This window comes from Calonectris borealis, chromosome 1, assembly GCF_964195595.1.
Source record: "Calonectris borealis chromosome 1, bCalBor7.hap1.2, whole genome shotgun sequence".
NCBI classification, from domain to species: domain Eukaryota; kingdom Metazoa; phylum Chordata; class Aves; order Procellariiformes; family Procellariidae; genus Calonectris; species Calonectris borealis.
This window is the reverse complement of record NC_134312.1, coordinates 132,384,244-132,405,279: the sequence shown is the minus strand read 5'-3', so window position 1 is coordinate 132,405,279 and position 21,036 is coordinate 132,384,244. Positions and strand designations below refer to the sequence as shown.

The window sequence follows — 21,036 nt, the reverse complement described above, 5'->3', positions numbered from 1 at the left end:
GAATGCAATCATTTTGATCATTCACTGCCATTTCAAATATAGTTTGTCTTTACAGGTGAAATACTGATTTGAACCAAGATATTTCTATATGGAATTAAAAAAAAAAAACACCAAAAAACCCCCAACAAAACAATATATGCAGATGCTTGAACCACATTTAAAAAGTAATGCAAACTGTCAGCTGATATCAAGGATTGTTTATACACTGCAGGGTGACCTGGCTCAGTTTGAAACACTATAATGGTTCACTTTCTGTGTTTGTGTATGTATTTAAAATGTCTCTCAGTGCAACTTTAGAAGGGTGAGATCTGCTAATCTCAAAGAAAAGGCATTCTTAGCTGAGCTGAAGGTGGGAAGAGGTTTTGTCATGTTTTTTTTGTCTGCATTCTGCTTTTGTTTTGTATCCATTTCTAGTTATGAGCTGATTCTTCTGCAGAGGTTGGTATGTTAGTAAATCCCCTCCCTTAGGGTAGAGATAGATTCATGCGCACATTGTAGAAGTTGTATGTAAAGAAGAACCACTTATATTTCATCTGTGCCTTAGCAAGTTGTGTATATTTAACATATGGCTGATAAGTTTCTTGTATCTGTTGAGTGAGTGTTAAATCTTCAAAGTTTTCTTAGGTGCCTCTTGTAAATATTATTTATTTATTATGGTGAATACACAGGATGTTTAGAGGGAATTTTTTTAAAAAATAAACGTTCTCAAATGTTTTGTAACCTTTTTTCTTATTTCTTTCTAGATTGCCAGCCATTTTGAGAGGAGGTGTCATTGATAGATACTGGCCCACAGCTGATGGGCGCCTGGTGGAGTACGACATAGATGAAGTTGTTTATGATGAAGATTCACCTTTTCAGAATATTAAAATTCTGCATTCAAAACAGTTCGGGAATATTCTTATCCTCAGCGGGGATGTTAGTAAGTATCATCTCATTTGAGGATCTTTTGTGTGAAATCGTAGGGAATGTTGTTTTTGATCTTGCTATGGCACAGTTCTGGCAGATTACTAAGGGTCATGGTTCTGATGCCGGAAGCTATATATATGCATGTATGCATATATCTGTTCCTTTATATAAAGTATTTTAATCAGAAAGGCTGACCAATGTAAAATCTAGAGTACAAAAAAAAAATTTCTTCTTTTTCCAAAGTCATCATCTTTGCTGTGGAAGGTGGCACACAAGAATAGAAGTCAGAGTGTTCTCTAGCAGAGCTCACTCTACTCCTTTCTTTCATATGAGCCTTTACCTGTTTGTTGCAAGTCCAACCTCTTGAGGGCTTCTCTTTGACAGTAAAAGAAGCTACTTTGTTGGTCTTCAAAATGCAGTGGAATTCTAAAGCAATATGAAGAAGTAGGACTGGTGGGGGGGTGTGTGGGCATAATCCTGCTGCTGCCTTGATTCTCTAAGGGAATTACTTGCTTGGTGAGATTCAGGACAGCTGTATCTTAAACCATTTAGCTGCTTTGTTGGTGAACATCTTTTGACTCTGCCTTCTTCAAAATGCTCAGTTGAAGCCCAGGTTAATCAGAAGAGTGACCCAGCCTTTATGGGACGGTCTTTATATGTGGTACTCTGCCTGCTGATCTTTTTATTTTTGAAAGTGAACTCGAGAGAAAATGGTTCTTTTAAGCTGGATAAGAATGCTGTTTGCTCGAAAATCTAGGTATCAAGGGGTATGTTTTGTAAAATCTCTCAGTACTTACACTGAAAAGTACTGACTGAGGTAAATGAGGGATGTTGCTGTCTAGGGATAGAATACCTAATATCAGTCTAAGGGCAGAGTAATTAAGAAATTTGACTATAGCTTTTTCAAATCACCAGAAATACCTCTAACCATTCAGTTAGCTTTCTGTAGCTGTCAGGGGGACTTCTGTGCAGATGGCAGCTGAAAAGTGTTGTTATTGAATTCATTAACAAGATATTTTCTAATTCACTTAGAATTGTATTTGAAATCACCAAATTAAGTATTCCATACTTCTAGGCAGAAATTTTCATTAGAGTTTCATATGGAGATGAGGTTTTCTTTGAACGTTGTCACAATGTGCCTCATAAAAAGGGAAGTATGCCATTACTTATTTACCTTCCGTGGGATTTTAAAATACTTTGTGTCATTTCGTTATTGTGCACTTATAAGCGAAGTGCTTATTGCCAGGCAGAATGATCGGAAATGCCATGATGTGCTGCTGCACAAAGCTTTGCCCTTGTGGCTCAGATCTGTTATTACAGCTTAGGAATGTTATTGCCTGCTTTGAAGCTAATGGTGAACGAGTCAGCAGAAGGCATGTGTCAGGGCCCTTCAGCAGTTAGGTGTTAATGGTCATACTTACGCTTCTGTGCAGGGATCCACTGAGGTGCATCTAAGTTGCTCTTTTTAGTTGGGGTCCAGAGTGTGCTTTCAAAAATCTCCTGATTTGTCTCCTGCAGCACTAGTCTGAGGTAAAAACCCACTGAAGTATCAAGTGCGGACATCAAGTCCTAAGTACTGACAGTTTTGCTCTACAACTTTGCTTCTCTTGGCACACAGTACTTCCTAATGCTGAGGTAGCCAATGCTGGGTTTGCACTGAGAACATGAGAAATCCTGTGTGGGATTCTGAGGAGGATCTCATTAGCTTTGGTGAATCATCAGCCTTCTGTTACCTGGACTGTCTCTGAGAGCTAGGTTGTTTCTGTAGATGCTCTTGCTTTGGTCTGTGTTATATCACCTTTGGATTAATACCAAATTAATACCAATTAATGAGAAGAATCAAAGATGCAATGTTTCTGTTTAACTCTTTCTCTTCCTTCCATTCAGATCTGGCAGAGAGTGACCTGGCATATACTCAAGCCATAATGGGCAGCGGAAAGGAAGACTACACTGGGAAAGAAGTACTAATCCTAGGAGGTGGTGATGGAGGTATACTATATGAGATAGTCAAACTGAAGCCAAAGATGGTTACTATGGTAGAGATATCCTTTGACAAATGATTGATCATTCGTTTCAACATTTTTCAGCCTGTGTTTTCTGCTGATGTCTTAGCATTGAGCACAATTAACTATCAGATCCTGGTTTCAGTGAGGAGATAGGGTCTAAAACGAAATTTCTTTTTGTCAGCTTAGAGAGACCCAGTCACTACATATTTGTGCATCATTATGTAGCACATGCTTTGAAGTTCGAAATCCATACTATAACTCTTGAGTAGCAATTTACATAGAACTGGAAAGGAATGCTTCTGTCATCAGACTGATATCTTCTCTGATAACAGAAGACAGGTCTGTCAAGGCTGAGTTCTGCCTTTTTGGGTTCTTCTGTTTTTCTAAAGAAAGCTATAAAAAAATAATCCCTAGAAGCAAAAAAGTTTAATCAATAGGAATGTCAGGACGTGGCAAATTGTGTTTGTGGCAGAATGACCAACTCTTGCCCTGTCTTAAAAATACTGGTACAAATCAAGTTTTCAACATTCTGTAGTTCGAATAGTTTGTAATGTAAATCACTTTTAGCCATATGAAAAGTTGATCATCCTAGGTTTTGGGATCGCTTTGCTAGAAACTAAAAATAATTGTTTTAAAAATGTAGGTTGAAGTCTTAACCTAGTTTAGCTTTATGGGGTTTTTAAATACACCATCCTGTTGTTCACATTTCAAGCTTTCACAGTAATGGTAACCTAAGGTACCAGCAGTAGTGGTTAGAAACAAAAATAAGCACTTCCTAAACCTCTAACTGAATCAAGAGGCTATTGCAATATATATACCAAGATACACATCTTGCTATTCTTTTGTGAATGTCACCTTTTTGAGTATTTATTTCTGAAGAAATAGGAACTGTTACCTGTATTACTTCTGGAATGTAGAATGCCTTAACCAGCTTCAAACATTGACCAAATGGTGATCGACGGGTGTAAAAAATACATGCGTAAAACATGCGGAGATGTCTTAGACAATCTGAAAGGAGAGTGCTATCAGGTAACTTTTTGTTTTTCTTTCATTAGAAGTAATATTTTAAATACAGTTATATCTAGCCTGGAAGACTGCTGTGGCAAAGTTTTGGGGAAAATTTTCTGATTTTTCTTAATTTTGGGAAGTATTTTTTCCTTTTTTATGACACTCCTAAATTTTGATACTTGGCAGTGGGATTTGTGTTGGAAGTATACATTAATGTCAAAATATTTTAACTCTCCATCTTCAAACTCTGTTAAAAATAATTATATGTAGCTGTTAAGGAACGTGAAATAGGAGAATGTTTGTTACTGTAGCTTACAATTAAAGAGGAAATAGCAGTAAGGATGCAGTGTTAAACATCGTTCCTTAAATTGATGAAAAGATAGAAGAAATGTGTATTTAAGTTAGTTGTCCTGTACTGTTGAGAATATCTGAATTTGTAATACACTATTGTAATACAATATTAAAATTATTTTTAATTTGCAGGCAAAATCTCTTATTGTTACACTGCTAGTATATTAAAAAATAAAAAAAAAAAAGAAATTAATGCATCCCTGCAGTTAAGGTCTTTATGTGCTGCATCTGACAGAGCTTATAAACTAGCCCAGGTGTAATCTGGCATCTTCACTGGAAATCTTTTCCTTCTGTTTTCATTACTGCTCCTTAAGGCTCTCACAGATACTAGTTTACAGGTGTGAGCTAAAAAAAGCATGCAAAAAATTAATAGAGGTGACATGCTACTTTGCATGAGTCAGTGGCCCTTCTTACAAATACCTTATTTTACGTGTATATTGGGGGACTCTAACTGTTGTTACCATTTGGTAGGTAGAACAGTGGTCACCCAGCAATCAGTGACAGAGCTAGGAAATTCAGTCCTATAGTGCCTACATTGTCATTGTCATAATTCTTACAACTGTTACTCCTTTTTAGATGATGTAAAAAGTTGAAAATGGAGCCTAAAATTAAACAGATACTTAGTTTTGTACTTTTCCCCTCCTCTTAATTCCTGTGAAGCCGCATTTGTTCCTGGTCAACCTGCTCAGTTTTAGGGTATTTTGAGGACTAGCTACAGTATTTCATTCTTATAGGTTCTAATTGAAGACTGTATTCCCGTACTGAAGAGGTATGCCAAAGAAGGAAGGATGTTTGATTATGTAATTAATGATCTGACGGCTGTTCCAATCTCCACATCTCCAGAAGAAGGTTAATCTTCTAATTTATTTTCCTAGACTTCTGAGGCTTTTCCATGTTTCTGCCCCTCCGCTGCATCATAGTTGACAGTTTGCAACAGTTTGGATTCTTACCTTTTTAATAGCAAATCTGAGAAGCAAAGAATTATAGTAACACATCTGTTCTTTTTGAATTTTTCTTGAATGTTAGAAAAAATTAGCAAGTCCCTAGGACTTTTTAAAACTGTGCGCTTATTCCAGATTAATATGAACTCATGTAATTCTTGAGAAAGTATGTGGGGAGTTCACACTCCAGTAAATTTTTCCCCACTCTATAATTTCTTGGAAACGTCTGGAAAATTACTGTGAAGAAAAACAGAGATACTTCCACCATCATTGCCATTGTGTATGAGTTGTGTGGGTTTTTTACTGTTCGGGTTTTCTTGTTGGTTTGTTGTTTGTATTTTTTTTAAAGGTGTAGGATAGCTACTTTTCAAACAGCAGATATGTTGCAAGTCTTGAATATGTAATAATGAACAAGCCAGTAATGTGCTCTTCTGTTTTCAAATCATACTCTATATGCAGATTCCACATGGGAATTTCTGCGGTTGATTCTTGACCTCTCAATGAAAGTACTGAAACAAGATGGAAAATACTTCACACAGGTATGATATCTGGATGTAGAAAGGTCTTGCTGTATATGTATTGCAATCTGCATTTTTCAGGTTAAAAAAAAAAAAGATGGGGACAAAACCAAACCAACAAACTAAAAATCTACTAGCAAGCTGGTTTTCTCCTTTTAATGACTCATTAGGCATTTTTGCATGAAGTTTGGGCTTTGCAACTCGTCTTTTTTTCATTATTTCAGTTGAATTGTGTCTTTGAATTTAAAAGCATAATTTCAAGACTCAGCTAGGCATACTACAGAATATTTTAGCTGTAAGCAATTCTTGGGAAAGCAGAACAGATGTCCTTTATAAACAGATACATGGTTTTTAAGCTAATGTCTCCAGCTGTAGCATGTAAGACATGAAAATTTGTCATCCATAAAGGTGTAAGAATTTGACATAGGTGCAATAGGACGAGAAAATTAGTCATTTGGGAGTCAATACTCTCTCTTTGCTTGCTGTCCACTCCTAATGCAAGTCACTGGTTTGGCTTCTGCAAAATGGATTTTGAACATTTGAATATATTTGTTACAATGCTTGTCATTTTGTAAAGTATTTCAAATAGTCATAAATAAGATTTTGTCTTTGTGTATGAAGTTTTTAATGCAACTCCATTTAAAATAAATAATTCAAGATTTGTGTACTTGCTACAGTATAGCCACCTCGTGGATAATATAATTATCATACAAGTATTTTATATAAATATCATCTGAAGATACTTTCTGTATGTAATCCTGAATTCGGAATGCCACAAAGCTGCGTGCAATTGTACAAAAACGTGACAAGACCAGCAGATGGTTGAGTGAAGTATAAGTCTCTGAAGTTGTATTTCTTTTGTCATGCCCATACCTTAACTAGCCTTCTGATGTGTGGAGCATCTAAGTACAGCATTTTGAAATAGTCTCGTAAACCCTGAAATAACCTAGCTAAAATTATGCATTTGAACTCTGTTCCTATCAGCGTAGACTTTGAGGTGTGTAAAGGAACTGGTTTAATGTAAAATTGGACAGGTTTATAAAGAAATGCAAAATTCATAGAATGATGTTTTTGGCAACTTTAATGTGCTGCTTTATTTTAAAATGCTGTAGTATGGGCAAGATAAATTATCTTGTGGTTGAAATGTAAGATATGACTGATATGGTTGTATCACACTGTAAATCTTAATGGCTTTTCTATTCTGTTAATAGTGGAAAAATTTATGACAGACTTCGATATTGAAAGGACGCTACATCTTTTGGACAGAGCAAGCATTTGTGTTGCAGTTGTCATACTTATGCAGTGAGACTAGCTGACTTTATTAGAACGTTTGTAAATGTAGTCTTGGACAGGTATCTGTCAGACTTTGCAGAAGGACTCTGGGAAGAAGCTTGTGCTGAAAGCTGGAGTGATGGCTGGGCTGCAGCCAGGGTACAGAGAGGTTGTTTTGTGTCAGCTGAAACCAGTAGAGGTTGAGACTGGTGCAGCCCTGCTGCCTGTCCTGTCCTGATGGGAGGAGATCACTCAGCTCTCCAGCATCTCTGCTTGCACATGAAAGGACAGCAGCACTGAACCGGCCCTGGCGGGTTTAAGCCATTGTGAAACTGTGCAATATCAGTTTCACAGTCCCAAAGCAATGAGGAGGGACGTGGCAGGATGGGCAAGAAGCAATATTAAAATTGAAGTGGCTTGAATTTGGACTTGTGGCTAACTGGTAGCCAGTGAAAAGGCTGGAGTACAGAAGCAGTATACTCTGCCAACTTAGTCTTCCTAAGGATGTTGAAAAAAGGAAAATTAATATTGGGGCAAACAGCTATCAGAGTTTTTGATATATCTACTGATACACTACCCCGCCCATTTGATGGTCCTTGTAGCCTCTTCCCAGTTGGTCCTGATTTAAGAACAAACAGAAAAACCCTTAGAAAACTCAGTCTGATCATAGGAAGAACAGACTTTTAGGGGTGCTTTAAATAAAATCAGCTGTCTGATTTCTTTAAATTAGGCTTTGAATTAAACTAATTGAAGCTGGATATCCAAAGGATTGCGTTAGACTATGGACAGAAGTTCAAACACTACCAACTTTGGTAGCTGAGCTTAGTCACACACTGGGAACTCATAAATGGTTTTGAATGCTCTGATGTGTTAGCTGTTAAATGCCGGGGTTTTTTAGCTCTATGTATTAATACTGGAAATTTAAGTTACTTTTGTTCCAACTGTCTACTGCCAGGATGCTTATCTTAGCTAGCAGGCTGTACTTTGCTGAAGGAATCACATGCCTTTTAAGGCAGTTGTGTTTTTAAAATCCAGGACTTTGTGTGCGCCCCCCCACGCTTTCTTGAAGTGCATTTTGATTCTCCAAAACATAAAATATATTAAATATCATCAAGAAAAGCGACTGGGGGAATGTCCACCTATTTGTTAGAGCCTGACCTTTCCTGTGATGAGGAAATGTCTCATAGGAAAGGTGCTGCAGAAGGGTCATTGTCCTGTTGACTACTGGCCAGTAGCTATAGTTGCTGCTTCTGCCTTGGCATTAAGTTGTATTAATGTTCAAAACTTCTGTCCTCTGTAGTTTGTAGCCTGTCCTCTGACAGTTCTGCTTGCAGGGGTTACCTTGTGCATCTTGTTAGAATGTCATTTATTTCAGTGCTCAAGAAATGCTTTACCCAAAAGTGGAATTCTGTTCACAGAATGCCAGCCTTTCACATACTGTATTGCTGCCCGACCCTTTAAATGCCACTGCTGGGAAAACTAAATGGAAATGCTCATCACTTCTTCATTGAGTTCTGCAGAAGTTTTGGAAAATGTTCTCTTCAGCACATGAATTGTCAGCAGGCAGGGTCTAGAGCTGTCTAACTCTAGATAGATATAATCTATCTGAGATTATCAAAAGAATTTATTTTTTTGGCATGCTACTCTTAATACACCTGGTTGTTCCCTATAATGCAGAATATCCTTTCACCACTAGGTGGAGACTGATAACTAATATTGCCTAAGAGTTTATTAACATTTATAGAGAGATGCTACTTGGAAAGGTTTCTCAGACTATTCATATTCTTAGGGGATGCAAGAACATATGTGGACAATTTCAGGATGAAGGAGGGACTTTTTGATTGTTTCAGCTCTGGAAAGATAGAAAGGGTAGTTTATGGATCTCATTCTCTGCTGCTGTAAGTCTGTGCTTAAGTATATTAGGGGGGAAAACGCCTCCATACTTGCTCTATGCATCCACAAATAGTAATCACAATGAGAACAAAAACTTACCTGTACAAGTAGCAGCCTTGCTTTTCATGTCCTTGCTTTTTTAGCTGCATCATCCATATTGAGAGTCTTGCAGCCTACATAGGACCTGGACAGAGAGAGGTGAGCTTTAGGACCCTTAGCCTGCAGAACTTGCAGCCCTGTCTGTAAGTTTAAGACTTCAGGCTTGTTTGTGAAAACTTACTGTTGAAAATAATCCCACTACACTGATGCTTCAGGGTCATATGGCTTGCATATTTCTGTTCTTCTTTCTCCTTCTGAAGCTGGTGCTTTGAAGTGTTTAGTGATGTAATATGGGTCCAGGTCTGTGAGGTGCTCAGTGTTGCCTTCTCCAAGGGGAGCCAGTTACAGGTGGAAGTTCCCAACCATCACAGAGGAGAGAAGTGGGAGTCAGTGAGGATATAAGAACTTGGTGTATCCTGAGGTCCAGTTTCATCTCTAATGGACTTTCCCAGTGACTTGTTTCTGAACAAGTTAAGTGTTTTTATGCTATTGGACCTTCTAAAAGCCAGTATGATTTTTAGATTGCCCAAGTGATTTTTTCAACTTCAGTGGAGTACGTGTACTTGTAGATTCTAGTGTGATGAGTTTGTGTTTTTTTTCCTGAACCATCACTATCCTGCACCTTCCAAGTAGCATGTGAAGACTGTCCCAACAGCTGTGAAACTATGCTCTGTAAGATGTGGAGACTGATTGTAAGGTTGTCTCTGTTTGTCAGTGGATTATGTGTAGCTAGGAAAATACCTTTTTCTGTGCTGAGTTTTTGGTCTGCTGATCTAATCCTTTGAGGTTGAGCAGGCTATCATTTTCAGCCTGTTTATGAAGTGGAACCTTTAAAAATACCTCTGAACAGGAATTTGCTCCTTCCTAGTCTGGGTCATCCAACTCAGGCAGGATAGAAACAGTCTCAGACCACTCACAGGTTTGGGTTCCAGTAAACAGCACTAACCACTGGTGCGAGGGATCAGATGTCTCACACACACACACGTGGCCCTTCACCAAACTGTCGCTTCCTGGCCTTGCCCTCTAAGTGTCAGGCCACCGTGGTGTTACTCCATAGTTACACTCCTTTTTTGGGCTGCTGTGTAGGTTTTCTAATTAGCACTTCCAAAGAGGGAGCGGGGTTCTCCTTGACTGCAACATGGAAGGAGGCTGGAAGAATGGATGCACATCCCTGTGTGAGCCTGTGTGATTTCTTGGCAGTTTGGGGGTCTTTAAGGGACAGACATTTCATTTCCTTGTGTTTACTGAGAGTTCAGTTTTAAAATAATTGATCGTTTGGCCAGAAGAGATAGCTTCAGTCAGGTTTGTCTCCATTATCTCCTTAAAAGCCATCCCTGTCACCCAAAACTCACACCTAGCTTTGATGCTAGGTGTTTCATGCTCTGTATCTTACTGCTTCTTAGTCACTCTGAAGTGAGGAGGAAAAAACCAACCTTGGCCATGTTCAACTCCAGCACTGTCATTACAAAATAAAAATAGAAAACCATTTAAAATTAAAACTGAAAATTAAACTTCTCTAGTATAGACACAGACAAGGATGTCCAGTAACAATGACATGTAGGGTAAGACACGGAAGAATGACGTGTAAGAAATGGGCAAGTATGGAAAGGGACCTTTCCCTCTGCTTTCAAGTCACTAGCTTGCTAGGTTGGAGGAAGCATAGTGGCCTAAATTCAGCCTAAAAGCAGTTGATGAACACATCCCCTTTATAGGTGGGCAAAGTTAACTGGAACTTATAGGGTTCATTGAAACAAATCCTTTTTTTTACTACTTATCTTAAGGAATGGGTTTTTTTACTGTTTGCCTGGAATTGTATTTATTTAAATTTGTTGTGCATTGTGCTGTAGAAACCTGAAAACTAAATCCATGGTACTACAGAATGTATGCCTTACGAAAGCCCAGAAGAATTGGTGTTGGGAGACAGGCACGAGCTGTCAAAGTGTGTGCAAGCACTGAGCAGACTGAGAATGCAAAGGCTGTGAAACAGTTCAGGAATCATTAGTCTTAAACAAGATTCAGATTTGTTAATCTCAAAGTTTAAAACTACCTCAAATACTTTCCTGTCAGAGAGATGCATGGTAAGGAGAAAAAAAAATGTTCAGCATTCCCCCATTTCTTACCTGTCAAATTGTTTGACGTGGAACAAAGATTAAGTAAGGGGCGGGGTGCAGGCAGAGGAGTTTGTTAGGGGTTTTGTGTATGTTGAAAACTGACTGAACAGTGTGGGAGAAAAAAGAACATCTGATTTTGCTTATTTCCCTTTGAAAAAGTATAATTGGTGAGTCATCAGCTTTAAACCATATTAAACATGGTTCAATATTAGTTTTTGTTTGAGTTTATGGTGGCTGTTCAGAACAAAAAATGTACTGCTCTATTTTCATTAGGCGGGGGGGAGTTAAAATGAACACAGCTTATTAGACTGATCACTGTATTGCATTCTGGGCTTGGTTCCCTGTGTCATATTTTAGCAAAACAAGAACATCTAAGTGTGATTGACATTGTTATGAACATTGTAGTCTTAGTTGATGAAGCTGGTCACTTCTTATGGAAAGGTGTTAATAACAGTGATTTTTTTCAATAACTTCTCTTTATTGAAATAAGCCCATCTAAGTTTTGTAGATTTGATTTTTGAATTCTTAGCTTTTTGTTGAGTAAAGCCAAATAATTACAAAAAAATTGTAACTGCGCAGAGCTATAAAATCCTGTGGTGTGTCTCCAGGAGAGGTTAATAGAACAGCCAGGTGGGATGTCTGAACCTTTAGGCAAGATCTTGATTTGCGATTGGGGAGTTGTGGGTTTGAAAAGTAAAAATTGTTTATTGGCATGTTTCATTGTTCCTGTAAGTTGTTTTCCACACTGTCTGCAGTGATTCGTCTGTTGCTGGAGAGGGATACTTCTATCTCATTGTGTATCCTATTAAACTTCCTCTATAATAGTGGTATACTCCATAAATTACCTAGCAGTGTTTTCTATTTATGACTCAAATTACACACACAGGTTGTTTTTTAGTTTTCTTTTGCATTCAGTCTGATGTTGAAACAAAATTACATGTTTGGTAAAGCGCGGCTGAACCAAATAACTGCTACAGTCCCCTGGATAATAACAGGTTACTAAACAAGTACTACAGTAGTCTGTTCATTGTTCTGCTTTGTGCAGTTGTGCTCCCTTAGTGTTCATCTCTTACCTATTTACAAACCTCTTTTGTTTTCTGATACCCAAAACCAAATATGATATTGAGAGCAGCCCTGCCGAGAAGGACTTGGGGGCACTGGTGGACGAAAAGCTGGACTTGAGCCGACAATGTGCTCTCACAGCCCAGAAGGCCAACCGCGTCCTGGGCTGCATCAAAAGAAGCGTGGCCAGCAGGTCGAGGGAGGTGATTCTGCCCCTCTGCTCTGCTCTGGTGAGACCCCACCTGCAGTCCTGCGTCCAGCTCTGGAGCCCCCAGCACAAGAAAGACAGGGACCTGTTGGAGCAGGTCCAGAGGAGGGCCACAGAAATGATCAGGGGAATGGAACATCTCTCCTATGAAGAAAGGCTGAGAGAGTTGGGGTTATTCAGCCTGGAGAAGAGAAGGCTTTGGGGAGACCTTATTGCAGCCTTTCAGTACTTGAAGGGGGCCTATAAGAAAGATGGGGACAGACTTTTTAGCGGGGCCTGTTGTGACAGGACAAGGGGGAATAGTTTTAAGCTAAAAGAGGGTAGATTCAGACTAGATATAAGGAAGACATTTTTCACAACGAGAGTAGTGAAACACTGGCACAGGTTGCCCAGAGAGGTGGTAGATGCCCCATCCCTGGAACTATTCCAGGTCAGGTTGGACGGGGCTCTGAGCAACCTGATCTAGTTGAAGGTGTCCGTGCCCACGGTAGGGGGTTTGGAGTAGATGACCTTTGAAGGTTCCTTTCAAACCCAAACTATTCTATGATTCGATGATCTTCCTTTACCAAATAAACAAGAACATGTTTGATTGTGGAATATGATCAAAATTATAATCAAACACATGTTAACACATGTTCTACGCAAGTTCTTTTGAATGAGAACATGATTTCAAGAACATGGTTTTTTAAAAGATGCTGGTATAGGATTTTTTAAGTTGAGGTTTTCTTTCTCACTTGTGAAAACTTGAGCACAATGCAAAAAATTCATTGAGCATGATACAAAAAATTCAGAGGAAGAACAGTAGGATGAAGTCTCTTTTCACTTCCTTTGGAAATAGAAATGTTTTAAATACATTGTGGGAAAAAATCCTACCAATAAAAAGAAGTAGAAAAAATAGTTTAAATCCCAAAGTCAGAATGTGCATTATACACTTTGTTTCTAGTTATCATCTGATGTTGTTACATAGAAAAAACAACGTAGATGGAGCTGTTTAGACATACTGATTTCAAATAAGATCTCTGCTTGTTTTGGCCTCTGCCTGTTGTACATTGGTTTTTAAGAGCAGAGGTAGTTGTTGGTCAAACTCATTCCTTGCTTTGTGCAAATTAACTTTCACTTGCGTCTGTGTGCACTTAATTATTTTAAGGCCATTTTTAAAAATCTGGGAGCACTGAAAAGCAGAAGCTAAACCGTAAAATGCAAATTTCTTAAAGACCGTTCTCTTCGAGTTAAAAGCTTCACAATGTGTTAGCAGAGCAACACACTTGTGAAACATAGCTAGTGCAGACATTTTGGAAGTGTTGAATAAATCCTTTGTTCCTGGGGTCCTATAGAATTTGACCTTCATGTCAAGTTAGAGGTCTTAAAATACTGAATAAGCTGTGACTGTAAGAGAGCTATAGTTTTTAATTAGATCTAGCTCCTTTTTCTTAGTTGAACCACCTGCATTCTTTCAGTCAGATGGGAGTTACACGTGTTATCTAAGGGCAGAAAGGGACAAGATACCTCATTCAATAATTGGGGGGAAAAAAAAAACCACACAAAATTGTGTGTGTGCGTGCGCAAACATTTCTAGAAGTCATTCAGAGCAGAGGGAAGATACTGCCATTCCATAGGTGGAGTCTATTGCTTTAGGCTTTCTTGTTCTTGTCTCTTTTTCTTGCAAAGTTCAGGGCTTTTAAAGATCAAAAGCAGTACTCTACTCAGAAGTGCTTATGCTGGAAGGCTCTTGGCCTGTCCAGTCATCAACAGAAAGAGTCTTCTAGAAACCAAGAAGCTGGCTGTATTAGTAAACAACTTTCTTCCCTTATTTTTTTATTTAACTAGACCCTTTTCTTTCTAATGCATGTCCTCCTATCATTGAGACTAATGTTCCTTGTGATCTGGGATAAATAACGAACTTTTGTGCTTCGGGTCTCTTGCCATCATTTTGTGGGACTTTAGGTTGTATGCTAGGTTACTAGGAACTATGTATTTATTAACATGAAAGTTCCCTTTTTTGTTGTCTTTTTTTTCTCCTCTGTGGTAAACATTGTTCCTCCACTAGAAATGGTAAAATATGTGGGAAAGCCGAGGATTTTTATGTTGAAAATAACTCTGGAGAAATGCTACTTAATACTTCTGTTTCTACTGATTAGAAATCAGAAAAAGAAAGTCGGCTTTGTGCTAGGTGAAGGTAAAAGGCATTTATACTATAAGCTAGTAAACCCAGCCATTAGGGAAGGATGGGGACACATGTCTCCTGAAGATGTCTCATTCTGTCCCACATATGACCAGTTATGTACATGCTGTGTGGCCAGGGTAGATTCATCGTCATCATATAACTTGCTATTCACGTGTAGTGTGCAGCATGATTGGGCATCATGTTTGGGGCCTATATGTTGAGCTGAAGGTTCCTCATGGAAGTGGTGGAGGTAGAAGACCGCAAATCAACTCATCTGGCTGTCAGTGTGCCAAGGACCATTAACATCTTCTTCCCCTTGACCGTTATCGCAGAATGTTTTGTCTCTATGCTGTGCCACAGCAACAGAACATTCATATTTGGTGGGTCTTTATGCAGTGTCTCATACCTGGACAACAAAAGCTGACTAATTTGTAGACCATGCAGTGGTGACTATGTTCAACTTTACTCCATTTTAAATTGGTATCCAAATAACTTGTATTTGCCACGCTCTTCTTTAGATCATTGTATTTAAGGTCGTAAAGTATCAACTAGTCTACTCAGTTATGTAGGCAAGAAAGGCAAGAAACGTGACAAGAAGTTTTTTTATTAAACTGGCACAACTGACTTTTATTGCTTTGGGTAGTTTGTGTTTGTTCAGTCTGGTGTTCTTTGGGCTAAATCTTCAAACCCATTACAGATATGGATAGTCACTTTTCTAATTAGAGCTTTCTTTATATGGGCATCCCAGGTATATGTTGCAGTTAATACTTAGTTTGTTAATACTTAGCTTTGGACAAAGTTGTGCTTGTAATTAGTTGGTCTGTGTTTTGGTTTTTTTTTTAATTCCTCACCATTTGTAATCCTTGACATGTGTTTGTATTCCAAGTTTGGGTAATATTTGTTTGGGAAGGAATGCTGTGAGTTCAGTGTGTCTGATATTTCATAGTTCCACTGTTAGAGAAATCATCTAAGCACTATTTTGTTCTGAAAAGGATACTACTAATATTCTTAGATGACATAAGACACGGGTCCAAGAAAAAAAGTATCATAGGAATCACTTCCTTTTCAGAAGCATGATACACAGAAACTCAAGACAACATAGCCTGCGGCCACAGAACTTCTGTATAATCTGATTTATTTTGTCATATTGCTCTGTGGAAGAATCTGTTTAAAATGAATAGGTTATAGGGTTTATCTTATAGTGCATATAAATGTTGTAAGACCTAGGCAATGTTAAATGAGAAAATCTGGATGTTGTAATACTGTTTACTAATATATTTAAGCAATCATAAAGAAAATGGTTATTGAGTAGATGTTATAGGTAAACAACACATGGTGGTCTGTTTTAACTGGAAGCCCTAACGTAATGGTTGCTTCTGCTAATGAGAAGATAGATAATCCCCTCATACTTACCCTTTCTTGAAAAGATACAAATTGTTGTTTGCTGTAGGCAGAATGAAGAAAAGCTGTTCAGTATTTGCCTTGTAAATATTAAGAACAGCATGTATCTGGTTCTGAAGCATGTGGGAGCCTTGCATTAATGTCAAAATGTATATATTCATCTGCAATTTTGCTTATTTGCTTGATTGTAACTGGGACTTTTCTTTTGGTTTTTTTTTTTTTTTTTTCTTCAGGGAAACTGTATCAATCTGACCGAGGCCTTGACTCTGTATGAAGAACAGCTTAGCAGGCTTTATTGTCCTGTGGAGTTTTCAAAAGAAACTGTGTGCGTTCCCTCCTACATGGAATTGTATCCTTAAAGACTGAAAGAGTGGAGAGTGTGTATTAATAAATCAAGCAAGCCTAGATTGCTTGGAGGTAATGAACTCAAGTGCAAGAAGGCAGTTCTCATTTAAACACTATTAATGGTTTTTCACAGTAAATGAATTACTGCAGTTTTATTTTTGAGGATAATTGCAGGAATTATTTTTTAAAGGTGCTGTAAATTCACAGCTGGTGAAATGATCAGCACCTTTCAAGATCAGGCTATGTTTTTGTTAATGTTTTTGAGTGTTTCCAAGTGTATTGTTTATGTGATGTAGGATAAAGTGTATGATGAGGGTAATGCTGCCTGGGAGTTCTGGCAACGCTCTATCTTCTTTTTCTTTTTCTTCTTTCACAAAAAAACCCAAACTAACTTCATACAGATTAGCATGATCCAGATCTTTAAACATTCTCTGATAGATCTATTCTTGAACATACAGTTCAGACTGGATTTTTAATGGGCAAAAAGTGATTCCTAACAATCATTACTAGTTAATGTTAACTGAAAAAAATAGTCAAAGTGGAGGCTTACACACATTTCTCAGCAACATCCCATTCCTAAAAATAATCCTTCAGAATTTCTTCATTGGTGGCAAGCAAGTTATACACGGAGCTAGACGTTTCAGCCTCAAGCCATCAGCTCTAGAGGGGCATTTTGATTTGCTATAGGGTGGTTCTGCTGGCTGCATTTGCCTGGAGTGTTCACCACACTTGTGTGATCTCCCAGGAAATGTTTCTGCAGGGTAATGCCTGCTGTGGCTATCTCTCTCTTGACGGGAGAGATCTTCCCAGGATCTGCTTATTCATAATACGTTAAGCATGTGAAACTCTGCCACAGCCTTTCTTCTGGTCTGTGTGTTCATTTTGCCTCCCTTCTGTCTCTAATCTTGATACTGTTTAATGCTGTAGCCTGCTGTTCTGGACTCCATACTGACTGTAACAAGCTCCTCCTGTTTCTCATTGGCAGCTCTCCAGTGAAACTCAGATTTGATCTTAACATTTTCAAGACAAAAAGAAAGAGTGAAAGAGCATATGAAGATATTTGCCCTTGTAGCTTACAATTTCAGAGAAACTGGTTAAGTTATTTCTGCCTTTACAACTGCCAGGCCTTAATGCAACATATATGTGATTTGAAGTATGCATCCTCAGAAAGTCTTCTAAATACTTCTAAATGCATGGTTTATTTGGAAGTATGCAAAATGTTTCTAAATGAATCAAGTAGCAAATGCTACTTCATTCCTTTGAAAAATACATTTAAATGTTTCTAGTAAGCTAACAGATATGAAATATTTTTAGCAATAAATTTATTAAAACTGGCCACTAAATAGATATAACGGAACTTGAAAGTGAACAGTTCTTAGAGAAAATTGGGCAGGTTTTATTAATTTGCTTTTTCTGAATGAATTAACAATGATATAACAATGATATAATGGTATAGGTACAGGAATGTTAAAGGAGAAGTCATCTTCATGACTTCAGATTAGCCCAAAGTAAGTACTCTAACTTTCAATTTGGCCTTGGACTTCTGCTAGCCCTTGACCTGCATTTCAGGTTATCTCCTTTCTTGAAACTTAAAGATTTCCAAGTAGGAGTATGTATCTGAATGGAAGGTTATACCCAAATGCTGTTTCACAGATGACTGAGAGATGTGATAGTTTACAGTAGGATTGTGACAAGCAATCAAAAATTAGGGTTTTATTTCTTTCTGAAGAATGTGACACATTTGTGACATTCATTTAAGTGCCTGAAATCTCTTGAGCCGTTGAACAAATCTTTTCACTTATGCAAATGTTCATTTTTGTAGTCTGGCCAAAAGTTACCTGCATGGGTACCTGAATGCAGCCAAAGTACTAAACTGGCTTATCACTTTTTATTGTTACTTGTTTTGCCTACTTCAAGAATTGTTGTTGTGTGTAATTGTTACTTGAAATTCTGGTGTTTACCAGTGTTGCTGTAGGGGTCATCTGAAATTCAAGTAGCTGTTGACATAAAAGCCAGCTCTCTCTTTTAAGGAAAGCATGTGTGTCTCTGAGGTCTCCACCAAGACCTTATGGTGAACATGGGGTCTCCCATCTGGAGCATGTGTGACCTTGCTGTGTAAAGAGAAGAGCATATATTTTTATGTGGTTTTACTAAGTTATAAATCCCAGAAATCTATGCCTTACTCTGCAGCTGTTGCTGTAGCTCTAAACAAGGTGATGTTCATGTCTCGACCTCCTTCTCCAGAAGCAGGTGGAATTATGTAGCTCTGACCTCTCTCATGTGCCCAGCATGGCAAGAGAGCTCTTGAGGATCAGTTGCCTGTCCTGCTAGGAGAGAACTGTGGTTTGAGCACAGCTTCTGTATGACTCTGCTGAAGCTGGGTCCATGTCCCCCCAGAGGAGCGGCAAAAAGAGCATTGATACAGCTGCCAGTTGCTCTGTATTTGCTTCTAGCTCAGTCTGGGCAACATAAAGGTCTGCTTTCTGCAAAGTGTTTGGGTACCCAAGGCAAACACTGCAGAAGGTTTTCAAGAAAAGCCTAGGCAAAATTTAGATGCATCTGTTAAGTGAGCATTCAGCAGAACCACTGTTGAGGCAGTTAAGAGGCAGTAGACACTTAAATCTGTGCCCAGTAAGATACCTGGACACCTAGAGTTCAGCTACTGAACATCTTGGTATTAATTTTGTGTCTGATTGTGTATGCATTAGGGATTCACAGATTAGGTAGCTGGATGTCTCTTTTCTGTTCAAGCTTGCTGCTTTACAATTGAGAAGATGAGCAAGTGGGATCCCAACTCGGTGAACTCTTCATCAAAGTTTTGATCATTCTTCCTGAAGTACTTCTGTAGTTTGTTCAGTCATTGCAATGGAAGAAGAATGCACCACCTGAAAGCTGCAGCAGGAATTAAAAAAACATAGTTTTGCAAAGAATTTCAGTTTCAGTGGAAATGGGATGCTCTTTTGAACTGCTGAGCCAAAAAGAGGATCCGAGGAGATTTCACTTTTGAGATTTTTTTTTTACCTACTCCATCTTTGTGAGCTATCACAAGTTTTCAGAATCAAAATATAAGTGAAAAGAACTACTTCCATTTTAACTATGTACCACAAACTTTTTTTTTCCCTTAACTGCTTATTTTCTCCAGATGGGTATTCTACACTATTTGGAAGAAACAAGCTGACATCTGAACACCAAGATTATTTGAGATTATCCTAAATGTACATGCTGCATGGAGCATATAGGCCTGCCACGTGCTGCATATTGGCATCTTGAACCTTTAAATTATATGCTGTAGATGATCCTGAAATTTAGTCATGCTATTGATTGTGAATTCTTTAAATGTTTTTTATTATTATTTTAATTTAAAAGCAAATGGAAAATGTATATTTTGATGAGCTAGGGTGTTATTTTTGAAAGTCAACTTAAAGATGAATAAGCAGCAAAACTGTATAGCTGCTGAATGCACTGAACCTTTAGAATGTGATCCTTTTTATTTTTTGTAGATCTTCACAAACTGATTGATTAAAAAAGACATCTTTAGCATTTCATCCCTGAAGGGGTGATCCATGAGTTTGTTTTGGTTTTTTTTTTGTTTTCCACCAGATTTTTTTATCTGTGGTGCTTTTTAAAGATAGAGGGTTTTTTGTTTGATTTTTTTTTAAAATGAACACCGCAGTGCTTCCATATAGAGAAAAATGGCATAACTTTAAAAAAAAAAAAAGAAAAAAAAAGGAAAAAATCTTCTGAAAGGATACCCCAAATCCTGCATTGCAAAGGGAAGAAAGCTAGTCATCTTGAATTTTGTTTATTCACTCTAGTTTCATTCATCATTGCTGTAATCTCTTCTGCAGGAGAAGAATCTTTGACCTTTCACCTCATGGAATTCTTTAGCTGCTGCATATTGATTATTTGGATCTTTATATGGATTTAACAGTAGATTATAGAGGCACTTTGAACTCTATCAGCATGAAAATTAAAGCTGGTTTTCCATCCCATCACAGTGCAAGAAATTGAGTGTAATGAGGTTCTTGTGGGCATTACACTCCTCAGCCTTATGGGAAGCACTAGGTTCTTGATGAAGGAAAGGTCCCTTTAGAGGGCAAAGAAATGTGGGTGTGATCTAGATTCATGTGCACCAGTATTGAATGTTCTGAGGCAAGTATGTTTACTGCAGTCGGGTAAGTCCTGGTTGTAGTGCCACAGATTGACCATGTTGTGTGGGGCTTTTGCTGAATTAGATTCCCTTGCAGTGTAAAAATCAGTGGAAGCTAGGTTGCATTGTAGTTTTGTTCTGAAAGATAAAAGCATTTTTCTTTAACTGTTTCTCATGTTGTCTGAAAAGTTCTATTTTTGTAAGTGTGTGCTATGTACTGGTTAAAACTTTGCTTTCAGTGTTTAAAAGATCCCCTTGAAAGGAGGTAGGAAGGACATAACCATTCTGTGCATTTCCGTACGTTTCCAAGATAGAATAAAAAGTGCACTATTTCCCTAAACACTCTAATCCTGAACCATAATGATGTTTTTTTCCTTCCATGCCTAGTATCAACACTTTCTTAGTTTTATTGCAGGGAGTTGATTTCTTTACCCCTCCCCCAAGATACTGTTAATGAAAACAAAACAAACAAACAAAAAGCACTCCTAAGATATGTATTCTTAAATCATACATAAAGAAGAATTTTACTCCCCCCCATATATAAACTGTTCATGACATCTGAGTAGCTTATGTAGAATTCCAGAGTGATACTGGAAAACTT

General features: G+C 38.0%; 1 protein-coding gene across 2 annotated transcripts in view; it reads left to right on the top strand.

Annotated features, from left to right (window-relative positions):
• SMS (spermine synthase) overlaps positions 1 to 20,605 on the top strand; it is a 56,500-nt gene extending 35,895 nt beyond the window's left edge. For both annotated transcript variants that reach the window (XM_075175051.1, XM_075175043.1), the window contains exons 5-11: positions 744 to 919; positions 2,794 to 2,950; positions 3,854 to 3,941; positions 5,006 to 5,120; positions 5,672 to 5,751; positions 16,174 to 16,289; positions 19,428 to 20,605. In XM_075175051.1, the coding sequence (XP_075031152.1) occupies positions 744 to 919; positions 2,794 to 2,950; positions 3,854 to 3,941; positions 5,006 to 5,120; positions 5,672 to 5,751; positions 16,174 to 16,289; positions 19,428 to 19,470 (775 nt within the window). In that variant the 3' untranslated portion in view covers positions 19,471 to 20,605. The remainder of the gene's footprint in view (positions 1 to 743; positions 920 to 2,793; positions 2,951 to 3,853; positions 3,942 to 5,005; positions 5,121 to 5,671; positions 5,752 to 16,173; positions 16,290 to 19,427) is intronic.
• Positions 20,606 to 21,036: the final 431 nt, after the last annotated feature.